This window comes from Myotis nattereri, assembly GCF_964212035.1.
Source record: "Myotis nattereri genome assembly, chromosome: 8".
Classification (NCBI taxonomy): domain Eukaryota; kingdom Metazoa; phylum Chordata; class Mammalia; order Chiroptera; family Vespertilionidae; genus Myotis; species Myotis nattereri.
This window is the reverse complement of record NC_138083.1, coordinates 72,562,106-72,578,140: the sequence shown is the minus strand read 5'-3', so window position 1 is coordinate 72,578,140 and position 16,035 is coordinate 72,562,106. Positions and strand designations below refer to the sequence as shown.

The 16,035-nt window shown below is 46.1% G+C and overlaps 1 protein-coding gene across 1 annotated transcript in view; it reads right to left on the bottom strand.

Moving 5' to 3' along the window:
* Positions 1-16,035, bottom strand: part of CHD6 (chromodomain helicase DNA binding protein 6) — a 132,304-nt gene that overhangs the window by 10,428 nt on the left and 105,841 nt on the right. The window contains exons 28-35 of the mRNA XM_081096942.1: positions 14,679-14,739; positions 13,828-14,044; positions 10,789-10,997; positions 8,091-9,671; positions 4,860-5,011; positions 4,264-4,470; positions 2,821-3,273; positions 676-867 (exon numbers count right to left, since the gene is read on the bottom strand). Of these exons, the coding sequence (XP_080953068.1) occupies positions 676-867; positions 2,821-3,273; positions 4,264-4,470; positions 4,860-5,011; positions 8,091-9,671; positions 10,789-10,997; positions 13,828-14,044; positions 14,679-14,739 (3,072 nt within the window). The remainder of the gene's footprint in view (positions 1-675; positions 868-2,820; positions 3,274-4,263; positions 4,471-4,859; positions 5,012-8,090; positions 9,672-10,788; positions 10,998-13,827; positions 14,045-14,678; positions 14,740-16,035) is intronic.

Genomic DNA, 16,035 nt, shown 5'->3' with positions numbered 1-16,035 from the left:
TTTCCCAGGGCACTGCCTAATCCCCAGCCCTTTCCTTGTCAGCACTTTCTCAGCTTCTCTCCACTGCTACCTGCCCAGAAGCTCTGCCTGTTCTTTGAGGGTGTGCATCTGTGAATGCATTCCCTTTCTTTTCCTGTGAGCTCTCTACCTCCGTTTCTTATTAGCTAGATGTACCCAAAACACAGATGGTGGTGGGTAGACGGGCAAATAAGGAAAGAAAAACCAGTAAGACATCTGTGTTCAGTAGCCCTCTGAAAGATTTAGGGCTAAGGCAGTAAGAGGACTTGAGGAAAAGTCCCAAAGCAAGAACTTTATAACTAAGAACAGACACACTCCTATAAAAGGATAATGTACTAACTTGAAAGGAACACACAGAACATTTTCATGAAGTGGCAGTGTTTATGCAACCTAAAGATTTCTCTGTGAACTTATGATACTGTGTGGTAACTCTAGGGGGGAAGGGGCTGAGCGTAGGCTAGCTGTCTTCATATTTTGCATGTCTATTTGGCACAGTGCTCTGACATGGGTCATAACTTTTTCTTGACTTTAAAATGATACCCTTAGTTGACAGCGATTTCTCCAGAACTTCCTGGTCTCCCTCAGCACACTTATCAAAACAGCACCAAGCAGGCAGGAAGTCAAACAGCAGTCCCAGGCAGTACCAAAAGCACTTACTGCTCCAAAGCCAGGGACGTCTAAGGAGTAGTCAGCCTGCTGCCTCAGCCAGTCAAGCAGACTTTTGCTGGGAATGGTCTTATCCGCCTGGCTGCCAGCTGCTGGGGCTGGTTCCGGGGTCGAAGGGGCGGGCGCTGGCCCTTCAGGGTGGGACGTGCTCAGGGAGGCCTGCCCTGAGTCTTCATGGACTTCCTGGATGAAGGGAAAATAAGTATGTGTGGTTAATCATGCCAGAATGAAAACTAGTTTCTAAAAGGAAAGTGTGCAAGGTATGCTTTGAATCTTTCTGTCCATTTCTACCTGAACATTACCCTGCTGGGTGCTCAAGTAAGAACCATACACACTACTTACCCACACAGACGCCACTGCATATGAGGGGCGTTCCCTCCACCTGAATAAGCCTCTCCCTGTCTTGTCTTCTTGGTAAACTTTAATTCCATCCTATCTGCTCCGGTTCAGGGTCACCTCCCCTGTCACCGTCACTGGCAGTCCCTGGCAACACTGGCCACTCCTGTCCAGTTCCCCATAGCACTCTTCGCAGGCTTTCCACGCCTCACTGCAACTTGCTTACCTATTCCTCCCTTTATCGTTCAAATACCTCTTTTACTCATCTCTGTATTCCCAATGCTTATACTTGGGACTGCTGATAAAGTACAATGTCAATGCTAAATAAATGTCTGCTTAATAAATCTAAAAAAATACTCTCAAGGGGAAAATTTCATTAGTCATTCCATTGGAATTTCACCATCATTACAGAGAAACTATGGCTTTGCACCTCTGAAAAATTAGGCAACCATCCCAAAAGCTTGCAGGGTTGGGCAGGGAAAGAACCTGCCACTTCAGCTTCCCAAATGATACAGAAAGTCTAAGAGGAAGACCCATCTCAAACAATATACCTTAGCAATAAGCTGCTTGAGGAATACAGAAAGAAGTCCTTGGCTTGGTCCCCTGATCTGCCACTTACTAGCTGGATAATCTTAGGCTAATTATTTCATATTTGTAAGCTTCAGTTTTCTCATCTATAAAGTGGGAATAGTAATACCACCTTCACAGGGTTGTTGTAAGGATCACATAGGACAATCATGTAAAACCTTGAACACAGTGCCTGGCACACAGTAAGTACTCAACAAATACTGGTTATTATTATTCCTTTTAAAATAAGAAGACATGCTTGGCTGAGTCGCTCAGTTAGTTAGAACGTCCTCCTGATACATCCAGGTTGCAGGTTTGGCACATACAATAATCAACCAATGAATGCATAAATAAGTGGAATAACAAATCAATGTTTCTCTCTCCAGCCCCCTTCCCCCCCGCCCCCCTCTCTCTCAAATCAAGAAAGAAAGACAGGAAGGAAGGAAGTAGGAAAGGAAGGAAGGAAGGAAGGAAAGGAAAGAAAAGGAAAGGAAAGGAAGGAAGGAAGAAAAGAAAAGAATAAAATAAGAAAACATAAATGTGATCCCTGTTTTGGAGCTCAAAAATCAATAAATGGGAAAAACCAAAATATAAAGAGAAGTCAGTGGTCTGACACATTAAACAAAGTCTAAGGGGGTCTCTCTCTTGGCTGCTGAGCGTTTCCTGTTCTTTACAATGATCTCCTTTGAGTTTAGAACGTCTTAGTGTGATCTCAGGGAATCCTCACAGCGACCCTCTGTGGGAGATGCTGTGGCCCCCACTTCACGGAGGAGCAAAGTGAGGTGGTGACGTGCCTAATGCTGACCAGGAAGTCGAGCAGTAGAGCCAGGATCAACCTGCAGAAGTCCTACTCCTGATCCTTCTTCCCACCCCAGCTCCTGGAAAGCCACTAACCTGGAACTACTGGCCACAGACTCCACCCTGCTGTCTCGCTTTGCTCATTCATCTCCAGTGGCTCTTTCGAGACACCCGAGGATTTGGATTCTTTCCATTTGAAATGGCAAGACCTCCTGGCTCATTTCTCCAGGATGCCTGCAGATTAAGGGCCCTTGGTGGATTAATACCATCTATTTCTAGAAAAAACTGAGGGTAACTTATAATGAAGACATAATGAAAGTAAGCAGGACAACTGAAAAAGGGAGAAAAGAGCCACAAACCAAAAAGTTTTGTGCCTGAGGAAGGTTTATTGCTCTGTGTAGAAAGGCCAATGTTTTTAAGGCCCTGTATACCCACCAGGATTCCTGCCTGAAGTGTCTGCTCCTTCAAAAAGATGAGGTCCATCCCTCCTTCAGCATGTTTCCGCCTCCCTCTCCGCCTCCTCGCGGCAGCATCATCTCTTCTGAGGCTCCCGTTGACAATCTGCCCGGTCACTGGGTGGATCAGGCCAGCTTGTAGAATCCCAGACAAGTCCATGCCAAGGGCTCCTTGAAGTGAACTGATAGCCCCAATTTTAGGGGTGCTGGCACTCACTGGGAAAGGGGAGGTGGCTCCTGGGGACCCCTCAGATGTGCAGGAGAGGTCTATTGCTGACTCCCCATGCCAGCCATTGAGGATGATGGGGGGGTGCCCATGGGTGGCAGAGAACTGTTCCAGGTTCCGAGCCTTTGTATCCCGCTCCACCTCAAACTCGTAAGGACGTCTGTGCTTTTGCTCATCCTTTGGGAAAACTGGAGCCAAGAAGCTGTCCTGTGAACACACACATGTGGCTGAATGCCAGCCGTTCCTTCAGGCCCGACTTCCTTGGGCTGAGTATGATTTCTAATCATCTTCTAGCTCAAGCCTTCTCAAACTTTAGTACCAGATCACCTGGACAGCTTGTTAAAATGCAGATTCCACTTCAGTGGGCCTAAGAGTCTGCATTTCTAACAGGTTGCCATATGCTGCTAACGCTGCTTGTCCATGACCTACACCTGGAGTTGCAAGATTTTAATTTAGGGAATCTCAACTTCGGCTGTACATCAGGATCAACTGGGAAGTTTAAAAAATACTCCAATACTCAGTACACACACACACACACACACACACACACACACACACACACCAATTAAATCAGAACCAGCATCTCTTCAAGGTTCCCAGTGGATTCCAATGTGCAGTTGAGAGTGAGGGTAAGTGTGCTCATTAGTGTACCTCCAATTAATCGTGACTTTTAAGTTTGAAGTTATAAAAATAAAATAAAACTCATTCCTGCTTTGATTTTCCTAATTTCTATCAGCTGCCACCCTTCCTTAGTCCTCCATGTGTTGAACACACAAATCCATTCATGCCCCTCTTCCTCATATGCCTGCCAATTTCCTTGCCGTTCTTTGTATTCACTCTGCCACTGACCTAGTCTAGAACCTCACCTCTTCTGCAGCTCCTCACGTGGTCTCCAGCTGCTGAGGCACCCCTCTTTCCTGACCCCAGCCCCCGTGAGCCTGCACACCACTCCAGCTGACCTGCAAAACCCTGCCTTCATCACGCATTTCCCTGCTCTAAAACTTGTAATGGCGCTTCGCTGCCTACAGGATAAAAATCCAAATTCTTCAATTAACACTAAGGGTTGTACCCCCACCCCCACCCCGTCCCCAAAAACCCTATCCATTCAGTAAACAGGTTGAATGGATGACTCAGCCGAGAAGTGCAAAGTGTCCCCCACTCTCTGTTTCATGGTCAACACCATTCTTGCGGCCTCACCTTCTGGATCTGGGCCACCAATGCTGCACCGTTGCTGAAGCTGTGCTCCGACACTTCAGGCTCCGAGAGGCTGCTTCGAGAACCAGCAGTGCTGGCTAACACAGGGGCGGGCAGGGTGCCCGAGGGCTCATACTGCTGGCTGGGGGGCCACTTCCCGTTCAACACCACGTGGCAGATGTTATCTAGGCGGTTGATTATCACTCGATCCTGTAAAAAAAAGAAAAAGACAAAATCTCTGAGGAATAAGTACCAAGTTACCAAGTTTGAAAAGTCCCCTGAGATCAAGTTTTCTAACCAGAACTAAACTGATTAGAAAAGAGTGCTCACTTTATAATCCTTAAAATAAAGTTCATAGTCTGGACAATAAAAATCAAAGCCACAGCTGCTGTAAATATGAAGACAACTAACACTTTTGTCTTATGGTCTAATTAGTCAAGTGCATATACCTTCAAATGTTCAAATGTTACAATACTAATACCTTTTCCAGATATTAAACCTTTCTCTGAACCTGTTACTCAGAAATACTCTGGAAGGTAAATATAAAGAATTCAGAGCTGAGAATGGCCTGGAGGAAGCGGGGAGGCGCTGGGAGAGACCTTTGGCCATTCCGAGAAGGAGTAGAGGGTTTTCTCCTGCAGCAGCTGTGCGATGGTCGGGGCCCGGGCTTCCTGCAGGTCGTCTCCGATGTCGCCAGTGAGGCCTGACGTCGAGCTCTTGCTCTCCTCTTCAGAGTATTTCCCTGGGTAATCTGGGAAGAAAGGTTAAAAATTTAGATACTTGAGAGATAGGAGTGATCTGAAAGATGAGGATAGCTGATCTCTTTTTAAAATTAGCCCATTCTGTGTTATTTTAAATTGAATATTAATTACCATGCCTTCTATCTCCAGAAGGACCACACAGGTTAAACTGTAAAGGTAGATGTGCTCTAGGGCAACCCATACAAGTCATGAGAAGAGTTGCATCCACACCCCGACAAAAACAACAAGGAAATAGAAGAGAGAGGATGTTTTCCTGTGGACCCAAGAGTGAGAGGAGTGAATGACCACCTTCACTAGTGGATAAGAGGAAATCAAACATTATAATCCTTAGATGCATTTGAAGGGACAGTCTATGAAATGCATCACAGCAAAAAGCTGATGTTTTGTTTTTGTTAATCCTCACCCGAGGATATTTTTCCCATTGATTTTTTAGAGAGAATGGAAGAGAGGGGGAGAGACAGAGAGAGAGAGAAACATCGATTGGTTGCCTCCCACACGGGCCCCGGCCCTCTATCCACTGAGCCAAACCGGCTAGGGCCGTGGTCGGCAAACTGTGGCTCGTGAGCCACATGAAGCTCTTTGGCCCCTTGAGTGTGGCTCTTCCACAAAATACCACAAAATACCACGTGCGGCGCACACATACAGTGCGACTGAAACTTCGTGGCCCATGCGCAGAAGTCGGTATTTTGTGGAAGAGCCACACTCAAGGGGCCAAAGAGCCACATGTGGCTCGCGAGCTGCAATTTGCCGACCACTGGGCTAGGGCAACAGGCTGTTAATGAAAAGGATGAAAAGTCATAAAACCTACTGCAAAGGTAAAACAGATACGATTTGTGTAAAAAATGATGCATAGGAACCTAGGACATTTCAATTACTTCACTGATACAAAGAAATGGAAATTCAACTTATTCTTTCAAGCTTCAGTGGATCTTTAAAGATCCACTTACCAGGAAGGACAGGGAGTGAATTAGAAGGGGTCCTCTCTTCCTGGTGAAATGACAAGGAATGTGTATCCTCTGATAGGTACAGATTTAACTTTTTAAAAAAAAATCTTATTTTTCAATTACAGTTTACACTCAATATTTTGTATTAGTTTCAGGTGTACAACACAGTAGTCAGACAATCACATACTTTACAAAGTGGTCCCCCAATATTTGAAGTGCCCACCTGGCACCACACAGAGCTCACTTTTGACTGTACAAGTCTCTTGGGGAACTGGAGAGACCCCTTACCATGAGCAGGGCCTTGTTAGGCCAGGGGATTCAAGGATACACAAGAGAGATGTGGCCCTGGCCCACAAGGATCGTACAGTTTCATGGGGAAAGAAAGGGAAACAGCAAATAAAAAACCACCACAGCAATAATAAACAAATAACTACAATTATGAACCATGGTGAGTGCTAGAAAGGGAAAGAAACAGGTGCCATGCTGGCAGGGGAAGGCTGGTGGAGAGGGGATCCCATTGGCGAGAAGATGAGGCAATGGGGAAGGGTGCTCTGGACATGTGGAGGAACTGAGACACATCCAGGGAAAGGCACAGGGATGAGGCTGGAGGGGCAGACTCCTCTAGGTCATGCTGAGTTTTTAGGCCATGAAGTAAATGCCACTTTTATTCTAGATCCTACGGGGAGCACCACTGAAAGGTGTTAAGCAGAGGAGATGGATTTAAGTTTTCAGGAAAAGCAAAATGATGTGTGAGAGAAAACCCTGGAAAAGGAGCCAGGAGATCTGGGAACTGGCCCAATAGCCGTGCCAAAGACTGCTCCTTCAGCTGTAGAACTCCAGTCTCAGAAACAGCTAACCCCCCGCCCCACCTAGTCCACATCACACACGTGTGAGGGCCCTTCAGAGGGCTGCAGAAGCACTTTTAGAAGCATCAGTGCAAAGAACTTTCACCCACAAATATGCGCAAGCTTATCAACTTCACTGCCCCCTTCCACCTCCGCTCAGCAAGGCTGCCACTGCCCCTTCCACCTCCGCTCAGCAAGGCTGCCACTGCCCCTTCCACCTCCGCTCAGCAAGGCTGCCACTGCCCCTTCCACCTCCGCTCAGCAAGGCTGCCACTGCCACCAAAGGACATCAATGCCCCGCAGCTCTCCAGTAAACCATACTCGTCTATACCCTGCACTTGTTTGACTGCCTGGGTTTCAAAAAGTAAAGTGGGTTTTCTAATTCACACATGGCAGCTGGCCTTTGTGGCCTGGGGTGAGGAGGATGGGCAGGTCAGACTGGCTCCTCTGAGTCAGCTGGGGCCACAAGCCTTATCCTAGCTAGTGTGCCAACTTTAATTTGGGTTCAGAAGATATTCCAAGATAATCACATCACAATAACTAAAACCAAAGGCTGGGAAATCACTGTATCTATATCCCTGCAAGGCATGAGAAATCTCAGGGGCATCTAGATTCTTAATATTTTAAAATTCCTTCTAACTTGAACCCTCATCTAAGATCCCCCTATTTAAAAAAAGATCAAGTATGTCTGTATATTTGTTGAGTTACTTATAATTTTATTTTAATTTCTGCTGAGTTACTAAAACGACTCTGCTGAGTTACTAATGACCCAACATTAAGTCACAGGGTTTCAACAATGAATGAATAAACAGTGCTATCTTTCTTCACCTTAATAAAGATCACATTTATTTGTATTTTTGTGGAGTGCCTGAAAAATTCCATCTATATTAAGCTGCAGGTTCCTGAGGTTCCCCGGCTGTTCTGTTCCACTTAGTTTGAAATGCCCTATCTAGTGGAATAGCCAATTATTCCCCTTGATGCCAACCCTAGCATCTATCGGATAAGAAGCACACAGCCTCTGCCCCAATCACATGGCTGATGCGGTAAAGGTGCTATGATCATCTCCAACCCTCCTCGCTTTTCTGGAATGACCAGAGTTAAGCTACTGTCTCATTTTCAGACCAAGGCCTGGGGAACCTTCAGTTTTAAACACATGGTGAGTGCTGGTAGACCTGTTTCAGAAGCCGTAAAACTCTTAGCACTCCCCACTTCCTCCTCTGCCCCCCCCGTCACGTGAGAACTGGCTTATCCAAGATACCACAAAGTCCCACATACTGTACCTTGACTATGGCAGTTTCCATCTCTGTCATAGTCATCTTTACTCTCGAAATCCATGTCTTCTGACTTGAGCTCACTTCCTTCAGGAGGATACGTAGGGAACCCTTTCTTCCCTTCTGCACTTTCTTTCCAAGGTTCTTTTACAAGTTCATGCTTCACTTTAAATGGCTCCAATGGAATGGCCGTGAGCTCACCCTCCATTGTGATGTTATTAGTTTTGCTTCTGTACAGGTCTGGGCTATGACCCTTGGGCTTCTCCACTTCAAATTCATCACTCTCCAGGCCGCGTGTCCACCTCTCCAGGTGTTTGCAGTGGCACTGACAGGCCACTTGAGGAAAAGCCCCCTGCAGCCCAGCACTCCGGCCCCCGGCCCCCAGGCGGCCTTTCCGGGCTTCCTCTGCGTGGAGGCCTTGGCCCTTCTCTCCTGGAGTACTAGCGGTGGGCTCGCTCAGAGGCAGAACCTCTGGCCTACCCCTCCCGCCTGCTGCTACGTCCAAGTTTTCCTCCTCGTTTTCCTCCTCTTCCTCCTCATCACTGTGGTTCTGATTCAGTATCAAATCAGTTTCTAAACTCTTGTTTTCTAGTAAATCAATTAATTGCTGCTCTGATGACAGGTTTCTTTTGGAGTCACAGACACTAAGGTTACACATATCAACAAACCCACTTTCATTTCCTTGATCCAAGGAAGGGGAAGCCAAGAACGTGGCTTCCAGCTGCCCGACGCTCTCAGGCCTCTGCTTTGCCTCGTTGCAGCAGAGCTCCTTGTCTCTTGCAAGAGACATCAACAAGTGTTCTCCATTTTTAATGTTCATTTGAGCTACTCCTGCTTCCAAACTATCCATAAGAGAGGGGCCTGCAGCTACTTCTGCCTCGTGGCCATTGGGCCGGCAGTTTGCACCTCTGCTTGCTGAAATGCCAAGGGCATCTGTTCTGGCTTCTGTGTTGGTATGTGGGCTCTCTTGAAAAGAGCCCGGCTCTCGGCTGAGCCCCTTCTTACCATACATCATGCTCTCCAAGGACTCAGGCAGCAGGCTTTCCTCATGGGTGATGGAGATGACATCCTGAACTTTAGAAATAAAGTTCTCACACGTGATGTCTGATAAGCTGCCCCCAGGAGGACCAAGATGATCATCCCTACCTTCTATTTGTCCTAGATTCTCAGGTTCAGTTTCAAGGGACTCTGAAGTCCTGCTCATTTGTGTGTATGTAGGAGATTCATAGAGTTTGGAGTTGGTCTGGTAAAGGCAATAGAGACTCTCTGGAGCCTGGGTGTCAGGCCTTTTATGCTGGGCGTAGTTTCTGTAGGCGTCCAGGAAGGACAGCTGGGGGTCAGTCATGACGTAATAGTCAGTGCGATTCAGCCCATGTTTGGCGGTGCCGATGAGCAGGTCCCGATCGTGCTTCCCACACTCCCACCACACTGGGAGGTAGAGGCTGGGCCTGCAGAGCTGGAGGCGTTCGTGCAGCTGGGGACACGTCAGCACCTGCTCTCGGACCTTCCGTAATAGTTCAATGCGGTACAGGGTTCTTGCAGCCCGTTCCTCAGTGATGGGTTCAACACAGATGGTGGGATCTGGGGGACCTGGGAAGGTAAACAGAGAGCCCATCACTTCAGGGAGCCCTCGGTTACTTGCTGCCCACCTGAGTCCCTGCTCTTTGGTCTTAAGTTTAACTCCCTAGCTCCTCAGCACGGCAGTCTCAGTGTGTGTGCCCCTGCCAAAATGAAAAGCTAAAAGAGAACGGGAGGTTTTTTATGAAACAGGACAGTCCCAGCGAGGGTCAGAAAAGAGCACAAAAACTTCAGTTCTGGAAGTAAGATCAGCTCCCCTGCAGTAAGCATGCACTATGTGCCCTCAACACGAGGTGCTTTACACCTGTTAGTTCTCACAGAAAAGTCCAAGATATACCAATACCATCCTGTTTTAAGGTTAAGGAAACATGTTCAGATAAGCTAACTTGCTCAAGGTGGCAGAACCAGGACTCTGATCCAGGTCTTGTCAGTGGGATGCCAAGGTCCAGCTCTTCCCACTCTATCCAAGCTCCTCGGCTTTAGTAAAAACACACTAGTCATGCCACCCAGGGGCAAGAGTTGGGGCATCTGTATGTGTGGCCAACAGCCCAGCACCCAAACTGAGTAGGCTCAATGTGTGTTTTAGCTTTTCTAAAATATAGTCACATGGCCCAGAACAAGTTTATCTACAAGGATGAGGCTGAGGAGGACCTCGGAGGAACTGCTGCAAATAATTCCAAGCAGGAAGAAATTTCTCAGAAGAGGTCTCTATCAGACCAGATGTTAAATGACAGCCACTTCCTTTCTCTAGCTACATGTCAATACATGATAAATGAAGTTAAGATTTAATCTGCAGAAGGTGCAAAGTTCATAGCAGGATAAGTCTATGAGACTTAACGAAATAAAACCATACCTTGGAAAAGGTGATTAATAGTAGCATCAATATTTCTGTGAGGTTTTAATCTGAATTTCAATTTTTGTTGGAGTTACATCATTTTGGGAGCGAGATTTTTATTTTATGAGGGTGGACCCAATTTGGAGTTCATAAATTTGTGAAACCCACTTGTTTTTACCTGAAATCTTCAGGTAGACTCCACTTTTATAATTATACCTAAAATAATTCTGAACCTGGAAAATAAGCATGTTCTTTCCTTGTCTCATCTGGGATACCATGACAGAGTTTTCTCACCGCCATCTTTCCACGGGGGCAGACGGCAGACGTGCCGGCACATGGCCACAAAACTATAAAAATAGTGTTCCAGGCTCTCATCCGATTTCTTGTCCAAACGAGAAATGATGCGGAACTGCGTCCAGTCGAAAGTTTTCTTTTCTTGATCATAAACAACACCAAAGGAAGACACTGTTCTGTAGAAGTCAGCTTGCTCCCTCCTTGTCCACCTGAGATTTAATCAGAAAGGGAGGGTGAGCAGTTTCCCTTTCTTTATAAAAAACCAACAACTAACTTATTAAACACCTACCTAAAGAGACTGTGAAGTCAAGAAAGCAGGTAGGCTGGCTTGTCTATCTTATTGCTTATTTTTACGTAAGTTAAATTGGGCTGAGAGACTTATAATGAACAGTCTACCAGCCGCCCTGCACTTGCACACCTTTCAGCTCTCTCCTGGTACTTACCTCTCCATTTCCAAACCCTGTGTGCCTATTTGTGATCTCCTGACTCATCAGTTTGAGAAATTACCTAGTTTATTTCCTCTTGTGAGAAAGATTTTTATAATCCTCTGTATGCTTACACATTTTGCCATATTTTTTGCCCCTGTTTGACATCCCAGAATCACAGAATCCTGGAGGGACCTTCCAGAACTTGAAATTCACCTCCTTCGTTTTACAGATGAGAAGCTGGTCCAGAGAAGGAAAGCACCTCCCTCAGCCACACACCTCCCGACTCCTTACTGCTCATTGGCTTTCTTCCTGATTACGTATAGACAGGTTGCTCATATCAATTATTTTCTCTAGAACACAAAGACTCTCTAGTCTTTATATCCTGTAGGATTAAGATAATGACTTAAGGGGGTTGGATGATTATACTCCACCATAGTTTTTGAGGGGCTTTGGGCATTGCATTCTTCACCCCCAGAAGAAGTGGGGTAAGGAGTGCAGCAAGGGGGCCAGAGGAAGAGTGAGGAACAGGAAGAAGGGGCTCTGGCTCTTCTCTTCGGGGCTGCGAAAGACGGAAGAACTATTTCCCCCGTATCACCAAATTTCATAAAGCCAGGAGTGCAAAGAAGTAATTGAATGTGTTATGTGGTGGTGCTTTAACTCACTGGGTGTTATAGCAGAGGGATGGAGGTATATAAAAACTCAAAGAACTGCAGCTTTTGCCCTAACCAGTTTGGCTCAGTGGATAGAGCGTCGGCCTGCGATCTGAAAGGTCCCAGGTTCGATTCCGGTCAAGGGCATGTACCTTGGTTGAGGGCACATCCCCAGTTGGGGGTGTGCAGAAAGGCAGCTGATCGATGTTCCTCTCTCATCGATGTTTCTAACTCTCTATCCCTCTCCCTTCCTCTCTGTAAAAAATCAATAAAATATATTTAAAAGAAAAAGAATTGCAGCTTTGTTAATTTTTCTGGTGGTATCGTTCCTAACCTGGCCTTCTGTAGCCATTTTTTAGCTTAATTCTCAGGCAGGAAAGTAACTCCTGCCAATTAATATCTTCCTCCTAGGCTGGCTTTGTTAAAAAAAAATCCTTACATGAGGATATGTTTTTTTATTTTTTTAGAGGGGGGCGGAAAGAGGGAGGGAGGAAAGGAGGGAGAGAGGGGGAGAAAAGGAGGGAGAAAGAAGGGGAGAGGGGGAGGGATGGAGAGATGGGGGAAGGGGAGAGAGGAGGAGAGAGAGAGAGAGAGAGAGAGAGAGTAAGAGAGTGAGAGAGAGAGAGAGAGAGAGAGAGAGAGAGAGAAAGAGAGAGAAATATCGATCAGTTGCCTCCTATATGTGCAGCAACCGAGATTGAGCCTGTAAGTGGCCCTGATCAGAAATTGAACCCACAACTTTTCAGTGCAGGGCAGTGGTCGGCAAACTCATTAGTCAACAGAGCCAAATATCAACAGTACAACAACTGAAATTTCTTTTGAGAGCCAAATTTTTAAAACTTAAACTATATAGGTAGGTACATTGTTATTAACTTAATTACGGTACTCCTAAGGCTTAAGAAGAGCCACACTCAAGGGGCCAAAGAGCCGCAGTTTGTTGACCATGGGTGTAGGGTATGATGCACAAGTCAACTGAGCCACCACACCTGGCATTTCTTGGTATTTATTGTTTTCAAAAGCTTGACAAGGACTGGCAGCTATAATAAGACAGCTTCAATGCACACTATTCACTTTGCTGCTAAAAGAACATCCGATATATGCCCTTCGTCACTTCTTAAAATTTTTTTTTTCTTTATTGATTAAGGTATTACATATGTGTCCTTATCCCCCCATTGCCTCCTCTCCCCCCCCCCCGCATCCCCTCGCTCATGCCCTCACCCTTCTGGTGTCTGTGTCCATTGGTTATGCTTATATGCATGCATACAAGTCCTTTGGTTGATCTCTTCCCCTTACTCCCACCCTCCCCTACCTTCCCTCTAAGGTTTGTCGGTCTGATCGATGATTCTCTGTCTCTGGATCTGTGTTTGCTCATCAGTTTGTTGTTCACTATATTCCACAAATGAGTGAGATTATGTGATATTTATCTTTCTCTGACTGACTTATTTCGCTTAGCATAATGTTCTCCAGTTCCATCCATGCTGTTGCAAATGGTAGGAGTTCCTTTCTATAGCAGCATAATATTCCACTGTGTAGATGTACCACAGCTTTTTAATCCACTCATCTGCTGATGGGCACTTAGGCTGTTTCCAAATCTTAGCTATGGTGACTTGTGCTGCTATGAACATTGGGTGCATGTATCCTTTCTGATTGGTGTCACTTTTATCCAGCAGGTGTTTTTAAGCCCCATCCCCAGAGACTGGGGTCCCATTTAGGAAAGGGGGTCAAGTTGGAAAATCATAAACGTCTTGGAATTGTGAACAGAGGTTCCTAGATCTCATCGGACTCCCCGGTCAGCAAGACAATAATAACATTTGGAGGCTGGCTCTAATTAATTTTGGAGACCCCCTATCTCCATGAGAGCACATGAAGTACACTTCCCTGTGGCTCTCAGCTTTCCTTTTTGTCCCCTTTCCCCAGTGGGCAGCTCAGCATGCCCTCTCGGCTACTGGCTTTTATTTTACCTCTTTTGGGCTTCCTTGTTGATGAGGTCCATTTCAGAAGTCCTCCTGAACATCTCTTCCTGGACCCAGTATCCTTGGTTACCTGGTCCCAGAATTTCAGGCCGGCAGAGTTCCTTGCGGTTGCAACGCTGGTAAATAGTGACCAGTCGTCTGAGCCGAGCTGTGAGCGCAGATGAAACTGGCCAGGGCGATTTGTCTGGGTCGGAGCCATCCTGGGCTTCAAACATCAGTGAGGACATTAGTATTTACAAACAGAACCCAACAGAGGTGACTGAATAACTGAATGAGCTCAAGTGTTAGGCCTAGCTAGTGGGCTGCAATTTTGCTTTAGAAACAGCTTGGTGTGGTTGGCTGGTCTCTCTCAAATACAAACGTGCCTGTCTGTGGGGGTAGAACTGATTGAGAACCTTGCTCTAAGCCAGGAACAAGCAGACCCTCTGAGGCCTCGCCCATGGAGAACTATGGGCTTTTGTGTAGCTGGGCTTTTCAACTGCCAAAGACTATAAAGTGTGAATTCAGAAAAACAAAACCAAAAAAATCCAAACCAAACCAAACCCTCCTAACTTTTCTCCCCCGCCAAACATTTAAATTAAAAAAAAGAGAAAGGAAACCATAATGCCTTTGTTTCCCTCAGACTCCACCTGATGTCAGAGACCATCAGTGATTTCAGTTTTGAACTTCAATGACAGGTGGAGGAGGCTGGCCAGGGCCAAGCTGCAGCTCCATGTACTACGCCAGGGGAGTCTGACCAAGGCCCACTTCCGTGGCTTTTTAAAAGGCCCTCCTTAAAACACAGCATTTTATGAACCGGGACCTTACTTTTCTTTGCCTTCAGAAGGTCACAGTCTCACCTGCCCGGCTGTCATCCTTCTTCTCACCAAAAATGCCATCCCCTCCATCACTGGAACTCTCCTGGGGATAAAGGAAGCCATCAGCAAAGCTGCAGCTCAGAGGAAAGCACCCAGGCAGCCCTTGTTCCGAAGGAACAAAGGTGCAGAGATCTGCCCAGGAACAGCTCCAAGGCCATGGCCCCTGAGAAATGAAGCTCACTGCGGCACAATTGTAAAAGAGCCAGAAAGCAGTTTATTTAAAATAAGCACTTTTCCCCTGAACTGTGTGGAATGCAGAGAATTACAGCTCAAAGAATGATGAAGTTGAATGTTCTCCCTGGCAGTTACATTTTACAAGCACTATTTTAGCTGTGAATTTAAATATTTGCTTTACCATGCAATGTAATAGTCATTTCACAAAGGTTGTGCCTACATTTCTGCTGTGAAAAGTATCATGCTCATGTTCATTATGGTTAGCTTACTTTAGTCACAACAAAAAAATGCTATTTCCCTGAAACATGGCTGCTGCAGGTTTGAGACTGATGGTGCAAAGTCCCAGGAATTTAAAAATAAATTCTCGCTCTGAGGCTCTGGTTGAATCTGGAGTAGTATCACAGGCATGAAGCTTATCCAAGTTGGAGCATTGTTCAAACTGGCACTAATGGATTCCTTCAAGAACTCCTTGGTTTCAGGAATGGAACCTTAAAAGCTCCTTGTATATAAGGCATATGGAATGTGAGGGTGGGAGGAGAGAGTGCTGTTTTTCCACTGGACTCCATTTTTAACATGAAAACTTGTTTTTGACCAATATCTATTGATCTGAATGATGGGAGAATGACCCCAGAGCAAAGACTTTGGCCATGTTAGAGCACAGGTCAGACGAGAAAGGTAGGCCAGCTAACTGTTCTGTATAGCCTTCAAGGTAAGAATGGGTTTTAGATTTTTACAGGGAAGAAGAAGGAAAAGAAGGGGAAAGGGAGAGGGAGAAGATGGGTGACAGATTGATGTGGCCCCTGGCCCAGATATTTACTACCTGGTCCTTTACAGAAAATGCTTGCTGCCTCTGGGACGAACACACAGCACAGGGGGCCAGTAACCCAGGCATAGAGCAATGGACAGACACCTATGATGGACAATAGTTAAAATTCAAACCACTCTCACCCTGGCCAGTGTTGCTCAGTGGTTGGAGTGTTGTCCTATACACACGAAGGTGGAGGGTTTGATTCCTGGTTGGGGCACATACCCAGGTTTCAGGTTTGATTTCCGGTTGGGGCGTGTGTAGTAGGCAACTGATATCTCTCTCTCTCTCTCTCTCTCTCTCTCTCTCTCTCTCTCCCTCCCTCCCTCCCCCATCTCTCTTTAAAAAACTATTTCAAGC